The sequence below is a fragment of the Schistocerca piceifrons genome, chromosome 1, assembly GCF_021461385.2.
Source record: "Schistocerca piceifrons isolate TAMUIC-IGC-003096 chromosome 1, iqSchPice1.1, whole genome shotgun sequence".
NCBI classification, from domain to species: Eukaryota; Metazoa; Arthropoda; class Insecta; order Orthoptera; family Acrididae; genus Schistocerca; species Schistocerca piceifrons.
In genome coordinates, this window is record NC_060138.1 from 671,380,972 (window position 1) to 671,400,673 (window position 19,702).

The 19,702-nt window shown below is 37.8% G+C and overlaps 1 protein-coding gene across 1 annotated transcript in view; it reads right to left on the reverse strand.

Annotated features, from left to right (window-relative positions):
- LOC124786728 (protein CLP1 homolog) overlaps positions 1–19,702 on the reverse strand; it is a 64,386-nt gene that overhangs the window by 19,190 nt on the left and 25,494 nt on the right. The window contains exons 5-6 of the mRNA XM_047254286.1: positions 16,172–16,362; positions 3,885–4,104 (exon numbers count right to left, since the gene is read on the reverse strand). Of these exons, the coding sequence (XP_047110242.1) occupies positions 3,885–4,104; positions 16,172–16,362 (411 nt within the window). The remainder of the gene's footprint in view (positions 1–3,884; positions 4,105–16,171; positions 16,363–19,702) is intronic.

The following is a 19,702-nucleotide window of genomic DNA, read 5'->3' on the forward strand; positions in this document are numbered from 1 at the left end:
GAGAGACAGGTCTCATAGAAAAGCAACAGGACTGGAATGTTTTGATCATAATACTTATTTTTAATATGATTTTAATTTGAACGTAAGCCTGTGCATAACTGACTTTGTGAAAGATGTTCCAAATATTCTGACACTTTTCCAAAATCTGATCAATTGTAAATATTTCACTGCTGTTGACCAGAAATTCCTCCACTACAGGGCAATGTTTCCTACCATGTGACAGAGATTTTGCCCTTACAGAGAGGAATAAAATATCCTTTCCCTAGAAAGCTGGATTCTAGTTACTGCCAATGCCAGTGACAATGGATTTGTTCTGTGAAAGATGGAACCAGAGATTTCGGGGATCTTAGCACTGACCACAAAGGCTCATTTGAAATAACTGAGTATGTCTGCCTATAGATTTCATCTCACAACCCTACTACACTAGGGGGAAGGAAATATCGTAACATCCAACAACCTTGGATTTGTCAAAGCATTGAAAAGAAGCTGAGAGGTGCTGGTGAAAGAAATTTGCCACTAGACAACATCACAGTTTTCTCTACGCTGTGTTATACAATTCTACGCTGTGTTATACAATTCTGTCAGTCAAAAGTGCAGGAAGAAAGCCCTACTTGACAGCACGTCCCATGGAATTCATACGGGCAAGCACCAAGTGGATAGTGGATTTGCACATCTGTCTGGCAAAATCCAATGATTGAGGACAGAAAATGTAATGCTGACTGTACCTGTTCAGTTTAATGGCAAGAGGAATAGAGTTAAATTTTTCTGTATCCTCTACTGCTGTCTGTGCATATTTGTACTGCAGTGTTTTGGCCTGTGTTGTTGTATTTTCTCAAAATGAAGTTTCTATTTCTGTAATAAGTAAAACACACACACACACACACACACACACACACACACACACACACACACACACACACACACAGATTCACGCAAATGCAACTCTCACACGCATAACCAGTATCTCTTGCTGCCGAGGCCAGACTGCAAATCAGCATTTCCATTATATGGTGCTTAGTAACCTATTTCCTTTTCATAATATTTTCAAAACTATCTTCAGAGACAGATGTAGCATTGCTTCACCCACATAAAACAATTTATTTTTGTTTTGTTTTTGACGTTTATCAGATGACTTCAAATTAATCAAAACAGGTGCACATCATGGATGTCTCTGTCATGCATCCCTTTGGTGCACCACTTGTGATGTCAAACTGATGTAGTGCGGACTGAACCACACCATCTCCGTGTCAACTGTTTCATTTGTTACCATGGAGATGCTGTGAAATAGTGCCATGTCCACACCACACATCTGTGCCACGCCATTTCTGTGTGAACTGAGTCTTAGATCACTTAATCGGGCAGGAAGGTTAGAAAATGTCACACGGAAATGGATAGATTGAAGTTAGATATCATGGGCATTAGTAAAGTTTGGTCGCACGAGGAACGGGACTTCTGGTCAGGTGAGTACAGGGTTATAAATATAAAATCAGACATAGATAACGCAGGAGCAAGTCTAATAATGAATAAGAAAATAGGAATGTGAGTAAGCTACTATGAACAGCAATGAGTCCATTATTGTAGTCAAGACAAACATCAAGCCAACACTCACCGCAGTAGTACAGGTTTAGATGCCATCTAGCTTCACAGATGAAGAAGAGATTGAAGAAATGATCGATGAGATAAAAAAATTATTCATATAGTTCAGGGTGATGAAATTTTAACTGTGGTGGGGGACCAGAATATGATAATAGGGAAAGGAAGAAAAAACAGTTGATGAACATGGACTGAGTGACAGGAAAGAAAGAGGAAGCCACCTGATAAGACTTTTGCATGGAGCATAATTTAATCATTGTTAACACTTGGCTTAAGAATCATAAAATAAGGCTGTATATGTGGAAGGGGCTTGGAAATATTGGAAGGTTTCAGAATGATTATATAATCGTAAGATAGAGTTTTTGGAATTAAATTTTAAACTGTAAGATATTTCCAGGGGCAGATGTGGACTCTGACCACAATTTTGTCATTATGAACTATAGATCAAAACCAAAGAAATTTCAAAAAGGTAGGGAATTAAGGAGACTAGACCTGTATAAGTTGAAAGAGCCAGAGGTTGTACAGTTTCAAAGTGAACATTAGGCAACAGTAATGACCAACTGCAACAGGGAAAAGCATACAGTAGGAGATGAGGGATAGCTTTGAGAGATGAAATACTTAAGGCAGCGGAGTATCATATAGGTAAACAGACAAGGTCTAGTAAAAATCCTTGGATATTACAGAGATATTGAATTTAATGGATGAAAGGAGAAATGCAGTAACAAGGTAAGCGATGGGAAAATGAGATTGACAGGAGGTGCAAAATGGCTATGCAGGAATGACTGCAGGACAAATGCAAGGCTGAGAAGTATGTTTAACAAGGGGGAAGGTAGAAATGCCCTACAATAAAATTAGAGAGACCTGTGGAGAAAAGGGAAGTGGTATATGACTAGCTAGAGCTCATATGGAGATCAGTACTTAGTGAAGAAGGGAGAGTTAAAAGGGGGAAGGGGTATATAGAGGGGCTGTACAAGGGAAATGAAGGTCATATTATAGCAAGGGAAGAGAAAACAGAAAGAGATGAGATGGGGGAGATAATACTACGAGAAGAATTTGACAGAGCACTGAAATACCTATGTGGAAACAAGGCCTCTGGAGTAGATGGCATTCTGTCAGTACTACTGATATACTTGGGAGAGCCAGACATGACAATACTATTCCACCTGGCATGCAAGATGTATGAGACAGGCAAAATATCCTAAGTTTGCAAGAAGAATGCAATAATTCCAATTCCAAAGTAAGCAGCTGATGACAGGTATGAATATTACTAAACTATCAGTTTAGTAAGTCATGGCTGCATAAAACTAACATAAATATTTTACAGAAGAATTGAAAAACTGGTAGAAGCTGACCTAGGGGAAGATTAATTAGGATTTAGGAGAAATATAGGAACAAGTGAAGCAATACTGACTCTTCAACTTCTCTTAGAAGATAGGTTAAGGGATGGCAAATCTACATTTGTAAAATTTATAGACAGTGAAAGCTTTTGACAATGTTGACTGGAATACACTGTTTGAAATTCTGATGGTATCAGTGGTACAATACAAGGAGCGAAAGGCTGTTCACAACTTGTACAGACACTGGACAGCAGTTATAAGAATCAAAGGGCATAAAAGGGAAGCAGTGGTCGCAAAGAGTGTGAGATAGAGGTGCAGTGTTTATCCAGTACCACATCTCAAAGTATAATGAGAAATATTAGGTTGGTGCATAAGTTCACAGTGTTTTTGTTCTGCATGTCGGTTTTCCTGTTGCTATAGGTTTACCAATTGATTGTCATTTATTATTTGTGTATCTCTGCTTTTTCGTCATCAATTGATTCGTCAACAACACCAATCATTCCTATCTTGTACTGTTACTAGTGACAAGAAATGGTGTCTTTATGCTAACATAAAGAAAATAAAGGAATGGTTGAGTCCAAACAAAGCAGTAATGCCACATACAAAGACCTGCATGTATCCACAAAAGATAATGTTATGCATCTGTTGGAATAGTGACAGTGTGGTCTACTACGAATTGCTTGCACAAGGGTAAACATCACTGCTGACATTTAACGTCAACAATTGAGACATATTGCAGACACAATCCAAGTACAACAACCAGGAAGACTGCGTGAACCGATGCTATTCCATGCTAATGCCCAGCGGCATTCTGCTAGACTGACAAAAACACTAAGGTTCAATGTTAATATATAGCATGTGTTCTTTCAAATGTCTTTTTAAAAAGATGCAATAAATAAATAAACAAATAGGTTGAGTGAAAAAAACTCATGGAAGGAAAATTTAAAGAAATACCTGGTGTTACTGCAACTAGCTTTGTATGGTTATCTTCTGCTTTCATTCCCAAAGGCATGCACGAATCAGGCAATGCTGGAGCTCCGATTTTATATATTTTTAGTTCACTGAATCTCACATCAAAAGAATGTGGATACAATGGAGAACGAAGTCCATAGAAGTATTCTCTGACTCTGGAATCCCTCGCTTCAGCACGTTGACTTTGACTCCTCTCAACGACCTAAGAAAAGTATGGGAATAACAGTTAGTTCTATTTAGTCTATGCTTTTATATTATGTATCTAAAAACAAAGATGATGTGACTTACCAAACGAAAGCGCTGGCACGTCGATAGAGACACAAACAAACACAAATATACACACAAAATTCTAGCTTTCGCAACCAACGGTTGCTTCGTCAGGAAAGAGAAAAGGCCTTTTAATATGTCTGCTTGTGTCTGTATATGTGTGGATGGATATGTGTGTGTGTGCGCGAGTGTATACCCATCCTTTTTTCCCCCCTAAGGTAAGTCTTTCCACTACCGGGATTGGAATGACTCCTTACCCTCTCCTTTAAAACCCACATCCTTTCGTCTTTCCCTCTCCTTTCCTCTTTCCTGATGAAGCAACCATTGGTTGCGAAAGCTAGAATTTTGTGCATATTTGTGTTTGTTTGTGTGTCTATCGACGTGCCAGCGCTTTCGTTTGGTAAGTCACATCATCTTTGTTTTTAGATATATTTTTCCCACGTGGAATGTTTCCCTCTATTATATTCATATCTTTTATATTATGTTCATGATAGTCTTATCAGTTTTCTATTATCAAAATCCTTGCACTTGTACGAGGGTCATAATGTCCCACATTTTCTTAAAAAGCCATTAACATACATACACAAACATCCTTGTTTGTGCTTCACATTCGATGCTTGATCTGTGTGCTACTGATGTTTCAAACCGCTCTAGCAGATGGCAGAGACGTAGTACAGCATCAAAATGGTGTCTACATATGACTCACGTTACAAGTAGCATGCTGTTATTGGATTCTTGTGTGCAGAAAAAGAAACCGTGGTGAACATCCATAAACGTCTGCGTGCAGTGTATGACGATGCTGCAACTGATAGTAGTACAGTTGGACATTGGGTAAAGAAAGTTACAGCCTCAGGAAATGCAGAAACAGAGCTCAGCCACACTTGGGACATCCTATCACAGCCACTGCTCCAGACATGCTGGATCATGTGGATGCCATTATTCATGCCGATTGGCGCATCACAACTCGACAATTGGGGAACGCACGTTGAAGATGATGAGAGTGTTAGTCACGCAGTGAAAATATGGCTAAGCCTACAGGACAAGAGCTTTTACCAGCAGGGAATACATACTCTTCCACTGTGATGGAGACTACATACAAAAATAGGACATGGACAGGACATGATTTATATTGTCATCAAATTCTGACTTAACAATAAATATTCTCTGAGAAAAAAATGTGGGGCAATACCTATTGAATGATCCTTGTAGAATGCAAGAAAGTAATAGGATTTTACACATGCATGTTTGCCAAATAGTAAATGCCAATTGTATTATCCCGTATGGCACTGTATTCAGTGCTGGGGACAGCATACGTACAACTCATTCCATGAAAAGTGTATACCCTTAGCAGATTTCAATGGGGAAAGCCTTATGTTTTATTATGACTAATTTCCAGCAATCTGAGCTAATAGTTCTAGTGATGACTATTATTATTAATAATAATCACTCACATCTTTGCCCTTATCCACTTTTCTTTTTGTAAGCCTCTTCTGATGGATGGTCCTCTGTTTTCTACCATCCACCTCAATTTCAAAGTAAATTTTTTGTGTACCCTTGTGTTCTCCGTCTCCTTTACTTGCTGTACAGAGTGCATATGGTGTCCCTTTCCATCACATACCACTTAGGGACAGGAATATTTCACACAGATGATGAAGTGAAAAGTGATGCGAAATGTACAATTTTTGGAAATATAACATGAAATCAATATGCTACAAAAATGGTTTTTCTCCTGTTCCCTATAATATCAACACAAAACTTTACAGATTTTATTGTAAATTAAACAAAGGACTCCACAAAGACATATTTTCCATGGTCACAGCATCAGAGATTTAAACTGAATTATTGCTGATAAGATTTTCGCTTATCACGTGTTTCTGAGCGATCTTTCCTATGAGGTGGGTCTGTTTTAAGGCATCAGAGTATAAAGCATGACTGCCATCATAATACTTATGCTATTTAAGATTATATATATTACTGATAGGACGAGCACAGGCACAGTCACATTGTAGTGATAATGCTACAAAAAAAAAAATATATGGGAAAAACAAAACTTTTTCCCCTTTGGGTTTATTATTTGTACTTGGCAACCTAACTGTACTCCATTACTAACCTTAAACTTATGAGTGTTCAAGGAAAATTTCCTATATTTGAAAAAAATGAGATGTTGGATGTACTTATTCCAGTGGCAGGTAAAAATTTGTATTTAAATACTATTCACTTCCATGCACCAAAAAAGAAGTACAAATGAGAGAGCCTGTACTTCAGATTTACGAGGTTCAAAATTAAATCTGTATAATGAACATTCTTTTGATATCTTATATAAAACAAGCAATACTTATAAAAATACAATTAATAAGAATGTTTTTGTGTAAAATATAAAATTGATTTTAAAGACACCACACTGATGACAGACACTTATTATGTACTAATTATTCTATTGCTTTGCTATTCGCCATCTAGTGGTTAAAATGGAAACCATCAGTGGAGAGCATAAAAGGCTAATAACTCGGCAGTCTGACCTATACAGACACAACCAATTGGCCGAAGGAGAAAGAAGAACAAATTTATCAGATATTAGAAAAAAAAAATTCCCGCTGGAAAAACAAACAGCAAGCATGAGGGGAATTCGCAAATCACGCGCTTAAAGAAAAAAAATAATGGATGCATCAAAGAAACAATAGTCAACAATTTCAGCTCACTGAAAATGAGCACAGGGAAAAAACAGAAGAAGAAAAAGAAGAAGAAGAAGAAAAAGAAGAAGAGTGCTGACCTCGATCAATGAAGTAAAAGAAATTAAAGACCTTGTCACCAGATGATCGCGAGTGACAGCTCTTCTATCACATCAACGAACGGTGTATCAGTACCTATTAATGGGCATGTACTGTATGCAGGTACTAGTACAGAGCTGCAATTCCACACTGCAGTAAGTACTGATTTGTACAGATTAGGTACCACTCCTCTCATTGCAAATGCGATGTTAGAGGAGAACATGATACAACACAGACAATTCAGTGCTTTTATACCTGACAAATGATCCACAACCCTATGGTTGTTATGAAGCCATTCCATGGGGTCCTACCCAAATCCTGGGCTGACATTCAGAAAATAAAGTTCATGGCTGGATCAATGGAAAAAATGCAGTTCTATGGGCCACAGAAATGTCTGATACATGTAAAACTTACAAAGTGTTTGAACAGTCTTTCTTGGTCAATTATTCATCAAAGGATGTCCAAGAGAGATTGAAAAAGAAAGCTTTCAACCAGGAACCGGTTAACAAATAACACGGTAGCAAATGCCTCTACATGGAAAAATATGTCAACAAGATAAAATACTGGGACAAAGCTACTACAACACGCGAGATATTGCAAATACTAAAGGAAAAATTACAAGTTGCATTATTAAAAGAAAAAAAAAAAAAAAAAAAAAAAACTGCTAAGTATACCCAACAAAGCCACTGACAAGTCAATGTATGACAACACCTTAGCGTGAATGTGACTAGCTTCCAAAGTTACTGTATTTACTTGAATCTAAGCTGCATCTGAAAAATGAGACTCGGGGGGGAGGGGGGGGAAATTTAAATTAAAAAAAAATCCCCGAATCTAAGCCACACCTGAAATTTGAGACTCGAAATGCAAGGGGAGAGAAAAGTTTTAGACTGCACCTCCAAATCAAAACAAAGTTGGTCCATTGTAACACGAGACACAATTTAGGTCGAATGGATGAAGATACAGCTACAGTAGTTTGGTTCGAGTCATAAGCTTAGCAGTTAAACATGGGTACCCTTCCTTTTTCATATCCTTCGTCTGGTTTGAATTGATTGCTTATTTTGCATTGATCTGATAAGTGCCGTTCTCTTTGTTATAGGTGTTTACGTCACTCTAAGCTGAAAATGCATTATTGCACCGTGTCATGCATTGTTTGTCACATTGTGATAATCAGTGTTTACGACCTGTCACTGCTCGCGGCATGGCTTGCTTTTGTGCGCGCTACTGCCGCTTACAATAAAAAAAGAGAGGAATGTCTCATTAGCGAAACAACGGCAAGGGACTGCTATTTGTTGTTACTTACACTGCTGCTGAAAATGATCGACAAGAACCAAATAATAGACTGTGTATGATAGAAGATGTTCTGAATGAGAGTTTAGCGAAAATTTTTCTCAGTCTGAAAATCTTTGCAGAGGCCTCTTTAGTACATTACACTCTGCACAGAAATTAGAGTCATCTTAGATTTAAAAATCTAGTCAGTTGCCATACTTCATTTCTGACTGTATCACTATTCAACATAAGAATAATACGAACATAAACATGAAATGATATGTATATTCTTCCGCGTTTGCTGTTGTCTCACTCTAGTTTCATAGTTTATTAGGCAGTCAGGATTTAAATGAGATAGCAGCAAACATGAAAGAATACATGGCATTATGTTTACATTCGTATTATTCTTATGGTGAAGAGAATACTGCATGTGATTCACGATTCATAAAAGTTCCTATTAGCAGCCATCTCTTGTCACAGGTAGGAAAAAATTCAGAACGTAGAGTTGGCCATATTGACATACATCCTAGATTTTTAGTGATGACTTCAAATGCAGAATGTGTTGTTGTCTTCAGTTCGTGGGCTGGTTTGATGCAGCTCTCCACACTTTTCTATCCTGTGCAATGCAGAGTATCAACACTTATAAAATAAGAATGAAAATAACTTAAAAATTAAAGGCTGAAATTTAAAACAAAATTTTATTGTAATACATCTTGCAAGAAATGTTTAAAATATCAGTCATGATTCTGAATCACTATCACTCAATTCTTTGCTGCTCATTTCTTCATACAGAGCATCGTCCTCCATACAATCTAGTGCATTGGATAGCGAACATTTTTTAAATGCTTGTTGCACAGTCTGATTTGGAACACACTTCCATGCATCATAAATCCACTGGCACACTTGCAACAAACTTGCGTATTTTACGGGTCCTGTTGGTGTCAGTTGTCTGTTGCTTTTCGAAATCCAGTCTGTGTACATGCATTTAAGCTTGTCCTTAAATGGTTTATTCAAACAGATGTCAAGTGGTTGCAGAATTGACACCATCCCACCTGGAATTACCGCCAAGTGTGTTTTGCTTTCCTCTAATTTTCGTTTAACTGCAGGTGGTGTATGGCCTGTGTATGCATGTAATACCAAAAGGCTGCATAAACCAAGCATTGCGCCAGGATGACGATTTCACAAACGCATAATCCATTCCAGCACCATGTCCTTGGAAAACCACCCAGTTTCGTTTGCTCGTACAACTACAGTTTTGGAAACACTTCCAATTTCGGTAAAGTCTTTCGCTTGAAAACTATGAATGGGGGTAATATATGTCCATCTGCTGTACAAGCAAGCATGATGGATATCAGCAGTTTTTCACCCCATGATATAAGAACATTTACGTCTTTCTTTCCTTTGGCATCAACTGTATAATTTGACGGCATGTTAAAATATACGGGAGTTTGGTCAGCATTTCCTATTTGACCAAGAAGGTATTACTTTTCTGTGCCCTGCCTAATTATGAAGCGCTGAAATTCCACAAGTTTTTCTTCATAATTTTTCGTCAGTTGCTGTGCAACTGAAGTTTGCCTCCGAAGTGAAATCCCCAGCGCTTCATAAACAGATCAATTAGCTGCGACTAGCATTAAAATTTTTGATGTTTTGCTCTCTAGCAATTTCATGTGCCTTAATTTTTAAAATTTCGGCATTCACAGGCAGGAATTTCTGACACTGTTTCTTAACAAACTCTTTTAAAATCACTTCTAGTGCATGATATCGACCACACTTTGGCCCACTAAATGCTTTCCTGCTACTTGAAAATTCAAATAATTTGTCTCTCTGCAGTTGCCATCGGCCGATGATGCTCTCATCAATCCCCCATCGGAGACCTGCAGCTCAATTAGAACTTTGTTCCGCAAAAGAAATAGCCCCCCTCTTGAATTTGGCACTATAATGAAAGCGCTTCATTATGGTTCACTAACAGCAACAAGCACTTCAGAAAATTCCACGAAGCAGTTGGTGCCGCTACGTGAAACCTTAATGAGACCCAGCGTATCAACTCGTGCGACAATCCTAAAGCCTTGTGCATTGTTGGTATTTTTGTGTAAAGACATTTATTTTTGTTGCTACGAATATTTGAAAGGTTGCTACATTTGAAGATGAACAACATGGAATTTCAATTTACTTCGTTGGATAATTTATGAAAATGCAGTGGTCAAAACTTGGGGTCTTCTACCTGACAGAGAGGTTTTGGCGCCAGTATTTATCTTTGTGCCTGAAAAGCATGCCTGTGTAGCACTTCATATATTCGACAGCAGAAGTTAGTTGTGGTGGCACCAACCAACATTTTTCAGAACTTCCGCTTACTTTGCACTCGATTCTAAGCTGCAGGGGGTGTCTGGATTACAAAAACCAGAAAAAAAGTGCAGCTTAGATTCGAGTAAATATGGTACTCATTAATTCACATAGCAAATGGAAGATCAAATTTTTCATAATGAACATTTAGACAAACATCATGTATTGTATAATGTTTATCATTGAACATCAAGGGACAATTCCTATTGACCTTAGCAGCTATATAATGTTAACAACAAACTTCACAGATTTTTAACATAAATTAAACAAAGGACTCCACAAAGACATATTTTCCATGATCACATCACCAGTGAATTAAACTGAATTGTCACTGATAGAAGTTCGCTTACCATACGTTTCTGAGTGATCTTCACTACTGCCTATATTTCACCTTCCTATGAAGTGAGTTTGTTTTATGGCATCAGAGGGTAGCACAGAACTGCTACCATTATATGCAGACTATTTAATATTATGTAGATAAATGTTAGGACAGGAGCACAGGCACTGTTACATTGTACTGATTACACAAACATAGAAAAGGTATATGGAAAAATTAGAACTTATTCTTTTTCCTCTTGGAGTTCCTATCTGTACTTAGCAATCTTATTAATCTTAAACTTTAATGTGTTTAAGAGAAATTTCCTATATACCAGTGGAAGGTAAAAAATATTTAGGGATGGGAGAGAGAGCCTATACTTCCCATTTATGTGGTACAAAATTAATTCTGAATAAATAAAATTTTTTGCTATCTTTATGAATATTAATATTTTTGTATAAAAGACAAAATTGTCTGTTTTTTTACCACCCACTGCAATTTCCAAAAACTACGTAAATATTTTCAGCCTCAGTGTGTTCTCTGTCTTCTGTACTTGCTGTACAGAGTGCAAATTGTGTCCCTGTTCAACACATTCCACTCAGGGACAAGAAAATTTCGCATACATGTTACAGCAAAATGTAAGGCAAAAATCTACAATTTTTGGCAATGTAATGTGAAATCTGCAAGATAACACAAAACTAAAATGTAACAAGACTTTGCATTTTTCCTTGTTTCCATATTAAAATGTCACAATTCTGAAGGTAGGCGTTTGCTAATATAGGTAACTGACACTTATTGAATGATAAAGTTGGATTTTGACTTTTTTGCTCTCAATGCTGAAAACTGCATGTAACCTTAAAATGAAAGCTGATTTGACAGGTAAAGAACTATCAAACAAAAATAACCTACTTCAAATGATCTCCATTCTAGTAACAACTCATCATTGACTTGATATTTCCTGACACTTCTGCAAGAACTATCATACAAAAAATGACTTGCTGTTGAGACATCTTTACTGCAGTGAATCAATTAAACTATCTATTTTTCAGTATGAAAGTATATATATGAAAAATACCAAATATGGTACTTTAATTGTGTAAATGCATAAATCAACATGGCATCTAACCTAGGCCCTGATCCACATGACACCCCACACTGCTACCACAAACATAATTTACAAAATAGTAAAAATAATATTGTATAAATATTCAACTAAACATTCTCGGTTTTACGGCCAGAAAAATGTTTACATGAGCTCATGTGTACTTGGTTTGACTCCACTTTTATTTACATATTTGTGAAACTTAAGTGATGTATTTGATGATTTTTGTATTCATAATTGCGCACTACAAAAATATGCAGTTTAATTGACACATCACATTAATGAACTCCCCAAACCAAGACATTTTTGCTATGATTTCTTGCACAAAAACATCGGGCAATCTCTCGTCACCAGCTAAAACCATTATCTATATTCCTAGTTAAATTATGGCCACAGGTCCATGTATATTAAGTATGTGTTCCTCCCTCTAATTCTTGTATAAGCCAGGGAGTGATAATGAACTCTAGTAATGCTAACAAGACAAAGATTCTGTTACATGTATTTACTATAGCAAGTCTAAGTTGTGTACGATATTCTGAAGGGATACGTATCATTTCATAATTAAATGGAAAAGCAACTTTTCACATCGTCAGTAGGATATGTGGATACTGTCAATTTTCTGGTATTGTGCTGTTCAAATTTAGACACTGGGTGACAGTCTTCACAATTCAGTAAAGTACTGACAGAGTGGCAGCATAATGTCACAGAAGCGAATTCTGAAATTATGACAATGCTTTCTGTTAAACTTTCAACAGTTTACAGCTGCAAAACTATTTTTTCCTTAACTGACTAGTTTTAATGGGCTTACTATAATAGTTTTCTTTTTTAAAATAATTCAAATAATGTGATCTATTATGTCAGTAAATACACTAGGTAATCAAAAGTATTCGAACACCCCCAAAAACATACCTTTTTCATATTAGGTGCATTGTGCTGCCAACTACTGCCAGGTACCCCATATCAGCAACCTCAGTAGTCACTAGACCTTGTGAGAGAACACAATGGGGCGCTCCACGGAACTCATGGACTTCGAACGTGGTCAGGTGACTGGGTGTCACTTGTGCCATATGTCTGTATGTGAGATTTCCACTCTTCTACACATCCCTAGGTCACTGTTTCCAATGTGATAGTGAAGTGTAAATGTGAAGGACACATCCAGCACAAAAGCATACGGGCCGATTTGTCTGTTGACTGACAGAGACCGACGACAGTTGAAGAGGGTTGTAACGTGTAATAAGCGGACATCTATCCAGATCATCACAAAGGAACGCCAAACTGCATCAAGATCCACTGCAAGTACTATGACAGTTAGGCGGGAGGTGAGAAAACTTGGATTTCATGATCAAGCGGTTGCTCGTAAGCCACACATCACTCTGGTAAATGCCAAACGACACCTTGCTTGGTGTAAGGAGCATAAACATTGGGCGATTAAATAGTGGAAAAATGTTGTGTGGAGTGACGAATCATGGTACACAATGTGGCAATCCGATGGCAGGGTGTGGCGAATGCCCAGTGAACGTCATCTGCCAGCATGTGTAGAGCTGACAGTAAAATTCGAAGGCAGTGGTGTTATGCTGTGGTCATGTTTTTCATGGAGGAGGCTTGCACCCCTATTTATTTTGTGAGGCACTATCACAGCACAGGCCTACATTGATGTTTTAAGCACCTTCTTGCTTCCCACTGTTGAAGGTCAATTCGGGGATGGCAATTGCATCTTTCAACACGATCGAGCACGTGTTCATAAGGCACAACCTGTGGCGAGTGGTTACACAACAATAACATTCCTGTCGTGGACTTGCCTGCACAGAGTCCTGACCTGAATCCTATAGAACACCTCTGGGATGTTTTGGAATGCCAACTTCATGCCAGGTCTCATTGAATGACATTGATGCCTTTCCTCAGTGCAGCACTCCATGAAGAATGGGCTGCCATTCCCCAAGAAACCTTCCAGCACCTGGTTGAACGTATGCCTTTGAGAGTGGAAGCTGTCATCAAGATTAAGGGTGGGCCAACATCATATTGAATTCCAGCATTACCAATGGAGGGCGCCACGAACTTTTAAGTCTTTTTCGGCCAAGTGTCTGGATACTTTTGATTACATGGAGGGTACATATTTTTTTTTAATTTTCAACTTAACACTGAAAAACAATGAAATTAGATAAAATAAGCAACAATTGGCACTTCAAAAATAACTAAACAGAAACTAACATAAAAATTGGCAAAAAATGATGCCAAAAGTCACAGAAAATAGCACCAAACCTGGCAGAAAAATAATACCAAAACTGACGAAAAATAGCACTCAAATTTGCAAAAAATAACAAAGAAATTGGATATAAAATAAAACGATTCTTTTATGACCCTATCAATACTTCCGTCATAGAATGAGATTTTCACTCTGCAGCGGAGTGTGCGCTGATATGAAACTTCCCGGCAGATTAAAACGGCGTGCCAGACCGAGATTCGAACTCAGAACCTTTGCCTTTCGCGGGCAAGTGCTCTACCATCTGAGCTACCCAAGCACGACTCATGCCCCATCCTCTTGAGCCCTTGCCTGTGAAAGGCAAAGGTCGCGAGTATGAGTCTCGGTCTGGCACACAGTTTTAATCTGCCAGGAAGTTTCAATACTTCCGTCATTCTATACACTCATACATTTCCTCTGTGCACTTAGGATATAATGCTTTAGGGAAATGCATCAACAGTTTCTTTAGGACTGGAGGGGGAAGGGAGGGGGGGGGGGGGCAGGTGATCAGCTCATGATGTCCACACATGTTAGTTCACTCGATTACATGTACACCTTGAAGTATATGTCCAACTTAATGAGAGTTTTTTCTACAAATCATACTTAAAAAAAGTTAAGCAACCAGAAGGCAAAGTTAAATTGCAGGTGTCAACACATGATAGTGTTGGTAGCATGTGTAGAGCATCAGAAATTACATAAACAAAGGGAGCATGAGACATATGTTCCACAGTAGTATCAATATTTCACAGATATATTATGTATTTCAATGTGATAGTCATAGTGACCTGGTCAGCCTGAACAGATATGTGAGGGTACCTGTTTCTGACAGAGGATTACTAGCTATACTAAGGGAGATTAGTGTGTCACATTAGGGGCTCGCATTAGAAAATGACATGAGCTAATAACATATTACCATAGACATACTACAAGCACATATTTTTCCTCTCATGAAGGAATATTTCCTCCCACTCTAAGCCTCAGCAGCAGTGCATCAAGAACTGATACTTAGAGAAGACTTTCTCTGTGATTCTAAGTTAGAACCATCAGTAAGGCACAGCAGTACAAGTTGAGCATCTGATGTACAAGCTATGTAGATTTGAACCAATCCCATATTACAAATGCTTGAAAAAGTCTGTAGCAGAAGTTCAGTACCAAGCTTAACTTCAGTGAGTAGAACCCACCTGAATCTCTAAGGCATAGATAACTAAAGTGTACTTTCAAATCTATGAGTAATTTATACCTTGTGTACTAACCAAATTAGTCTCTTCCCCCCCCCCCCCCCCCCTCTTTCCCTCTCTCTCTCTCCTGAATCCCACTACTTTGTTTGCACTGTGGACCACAAAATCAAAACCTGGTCTTCCCAAATAACAAATGACCACTGAAGGAACAGAAGATATTTAGAGATAACCAGCGCAGCTTCAGGTCAACTATCAGGGATGAGAGAGAGATCTGGTGGCCATGAAAGCCTCAGCACATAACATTCAGTCTCATATGCTTAGCAATATACGCAACAAACACCCAAGTACAGTCTTTCGACAAGAAATCGATTGTCCATGCATAGCCCTAGTATCAGGGATGAAGTACCTACATGACTAGTATAAACCTCAATCTGTCATCAAAAGAATATTTGTGGAATATGTTCACATACACGTCACTGACTATGAGCCATCCTCAAATAGCCCAGGTACAAAAACGTTTCTTTTAAGACAAAGGCTGCGGGTTCGAGGCCCTGATCAGAATACAATTCTAATTTGCTGGAAACATCCAACAGTGTTACTATTAAATCTGCAATAAGACTTTGCAGATTTAAATTCATGTATCATTATGAGAGCAGTTTAGAGATGCATAACTGACAGGAACATCAAAGAAAAACTACAAACTGAATTTTACTTGCATCGACAGAGCATCGGTAACATTAATAACTAAGTGTTAGCACAATGCTACATAAAACAACAACAAAAAATTACTCACTCCACCACTCTTGGGAAGGAATACCACTTTTACAAATGGTGGCATGTCACGTACTAATTCATTATAAAGTCGTTCTTGATCCAGCACAATAATAATATCTACTTCAAATGCTTGGGCAACATGTGTCAGAAGTTTATAACCATCGCCTTTAACCCAACCACATGTGTTGATTATCACTCCAGAGGCGTTTGCTGTGGACAGAAAGACAGCACATGTTCTAAACACTTTTTTGGACCAAAATCGGGTTTTTCAGTAAATACATATATAGATATTGCTAGTATTAGACATAAGATAAAGAACTAATTTTCAAAGTAGTAGTTTCTTCTTCTTCTTCTTTTTTTTTAAGTAATCAGGCCTGCCACCATTCTCCCTGGCTGTATCCAGTGTTTGCCAGATTGGAGCTATGATGAATTAAGAAGCAGAGCTCTCTGATAAATTCTTTGCAGTCACTTCTGCACATAACCCCTGTTTATAATTACAGTTTAGATAGTATTTACTATGTGTCTTCTTTTATTATGAGTGAATCAGAAATAGACTGTCAGAGACAGAGTCATGTACCTCTTCTGTTGTCTTTCAGAAGTCACTGCTGCACTGCTTCTCTTTCTCAAGGTGATATGGTGGAGTAGTTATGATACTGAAATAATACTTGGAAGGAGTGGGGTTCTAATTCGCATCCACACACACTGCTTCAGATGAAGACTGCGACTTATTTTAAGAGACTAGATTGCGTTGTTATCAGTTTCCCAATTCTCTCAGAACATTCAGGTCATAATTACGACAGAAAGAAGGAAAAAAAGCAGTGTTGTTGTTCTGTATCAGAGATCTAGCTGCTGTGACAAATTAATGCTACTAGCCAAATTAGTACCATAAACAGTTTTGCTAAAAATAGCATGTTGATTCATGGAGGTCAAAAAGATAAGTAAATAATCAAAAAGATAGTTATGTTTGAGAATGTCAGTGCAGGAGAAGGGCCAGGCTGGCCACTCTGGGCTGGCACTGTAGGGAGAGCCACTCCCTCAACATCTACTCAACACTAACATAAGGGAACGTAACTTTTAGCAATAATAATAATAATAATAATAATAATAATAATAATAATGATGATGATGATGAAACTCGTAAACATGTTGCTATCAACTTACTTAAAAGATGAACTCAGAATATTTAGTAGTTACAGCTGAAAGACATTGTAAAACATAGTCTACAAAAATATGTAGACACTGAAGTAATAAAAGACAACAAAGACCAAACTTAGGTTAACAGTGCCATACAGAGAGTATTGTAAGAATAGAGACTATTACACACTCACTATAAAACAGAATGCAGAGAAACTGACTTAGAAAACATAACAGCAACTCACTTGCCTGTAATAAGGGCAAGATGTGAATCCTACAAAAATTTTCAGTCAGATCCTAGTGAAAAATCTTTTAAAAAATCCTAGGATTTTGTTGTACTGCAGACACCAGACAAGAAGCGGGAATATTAAATACCATACTAAAAAATGTACCAATCTCTGGCCACTGCATAGACTTACAAACAAGAGATGTTGGCATTAACACCCCCGGAATAAAAAAAATAATTATGGCTTATTAAAGTGAACAAGGCACTAGGCCCTGATTGACTTCCAGTTATATTTTAATAAACCCCTTCCAATCTCATTGAGAATAACTTTCATAGTGAGACATCTGCAATAACGGTGGAAGATGGATGCACAGAATTATTTACCAATATTTCTGACATCCATCTTTTGCAACTGCCAAGAGCATATTCTAAGCTCAAACTTTACGATATTTCCAGAAAAAAGAAAGCTTCTCTCAAAGAAGCAGATGTATTTAGAATACAACTTGCTCATCCAGACAGAACATTTTGTGAACAACAGATCCAAGTGAATAAGTAGATTTCATCTTCCTAGAACATTGTACATTGTCAACTACTAACCAAGATACAGCCATATGAAGTATCTTCCTAGACATATGATTGGCTCTATGAACATTTTACTATTAGAATACAGTACATTACAATGGACAACAAATGTTCTACAGTAAAGAAATTAAAATCAGCTGTGTCTTAAGGAGGTGAAATAAGACCTCCAATAGTCTCAATATATGTATGTGATTTATTAGCTAGCAACAGCAGCACTATAAGAACATTCGCATACAATGCTGCTTTCTACAGGCAATTACCATTGTCGAGCACTCATAATAAAATGCAGAAAGACTCTGACAAAATTTCGATTTGGTGTAATGAACAACTCTATTTAAATATGGATAAATGTTTGATAATGCCTACAACAAAGAGGTAGTTGTGAGAAAATGCAATGTACCTGTAGATGAAATGGTGTATAAAATACCAATGCAACTAAATCTAGGGTAATATTCAAATGTTTAAAGTCATGAAGTAGGCATGGCAATAGACACCAAATGAATTCAGATACATACCGCTAGGGCTGAGAGAGATCAGTATAGCCCATACAAAACGAAATTGCTCAGGGAACGCAAACTGGAGTTCTAGCAAGTAAGATGATGCAGTTCTTGTGAAACCCTCTTGGGTAAATCTAGAAAACTTGTGTTTGAAAACCGTGCGAGCATTATGGTGCTGCGATCATATTTCCCATACAAAGATTGTGGAACAACATAAGGGTGTATACGGAGACTTACAAAGCACCCCCCCCCCCCTCCCAAATAAATAAATAAATAAATGATCACTTAAAAAAGATGGACTAGAACAGAAAATCGACAATACTGGTGTGAAGCACTCTTCATCATGCACCTTGACAGTGGCATGCAAAGTGTACACATAGATGCTTCAAATCATTCCTGGTGCTTTTACCAGATGGCTGTACACATGGAACTGAAGCTGATTTGCTTTAAGCACAAACAAACATGGATGTTTAACAATGATACGCTCTACTAATAGGCGCAAGTAAAATTTGTAGTGGCCGAAGAGAATTAAGTGCTAAATGTGTGTCAAGGGATACACTGTTCGACATGGGTTCTATTTCTGATATTTAAGTATGTGCTTCTAGACCATTTTACCGTGGGAAATTCAAATATGTAAACAAAATATCGTTGTCAGGGATACTTTTTATGTAATATGTATATATATGTATATCCACACAATTCATGGCAAACACAGAGACATTATAGAGAAATACGGGTATGTTGCCGCATCTAGTAGTGATAGAAAATGATAATTTCTTGTGCAACAGCAGGTGGGAAGAATCACACCTATGTCATTAAGACCACCTGAAACATCTCATTAACTCGAACAGCGACAGCCGGTTGCTGCCTAGGCAGTAAAGCTTCACGCCTCCTAGGGGCAGGTGCATCGAGTTTACAACAGTGGTCTTAGCCACAATTTGTGTCAGTCTTAACGAGTGGGTGTTTTGGCTGACAAGTAACTGTCTGTCATATTTCCGAGCACGGTTGAATTTTTTAGTTCCTGTGTGTAAACTGATTGAGCCTGGTGCTGAAGGTAAAACGACTGCTTGTTTTTACACATCAGCGTTCCTCTAGTTCCCTACTACTAATT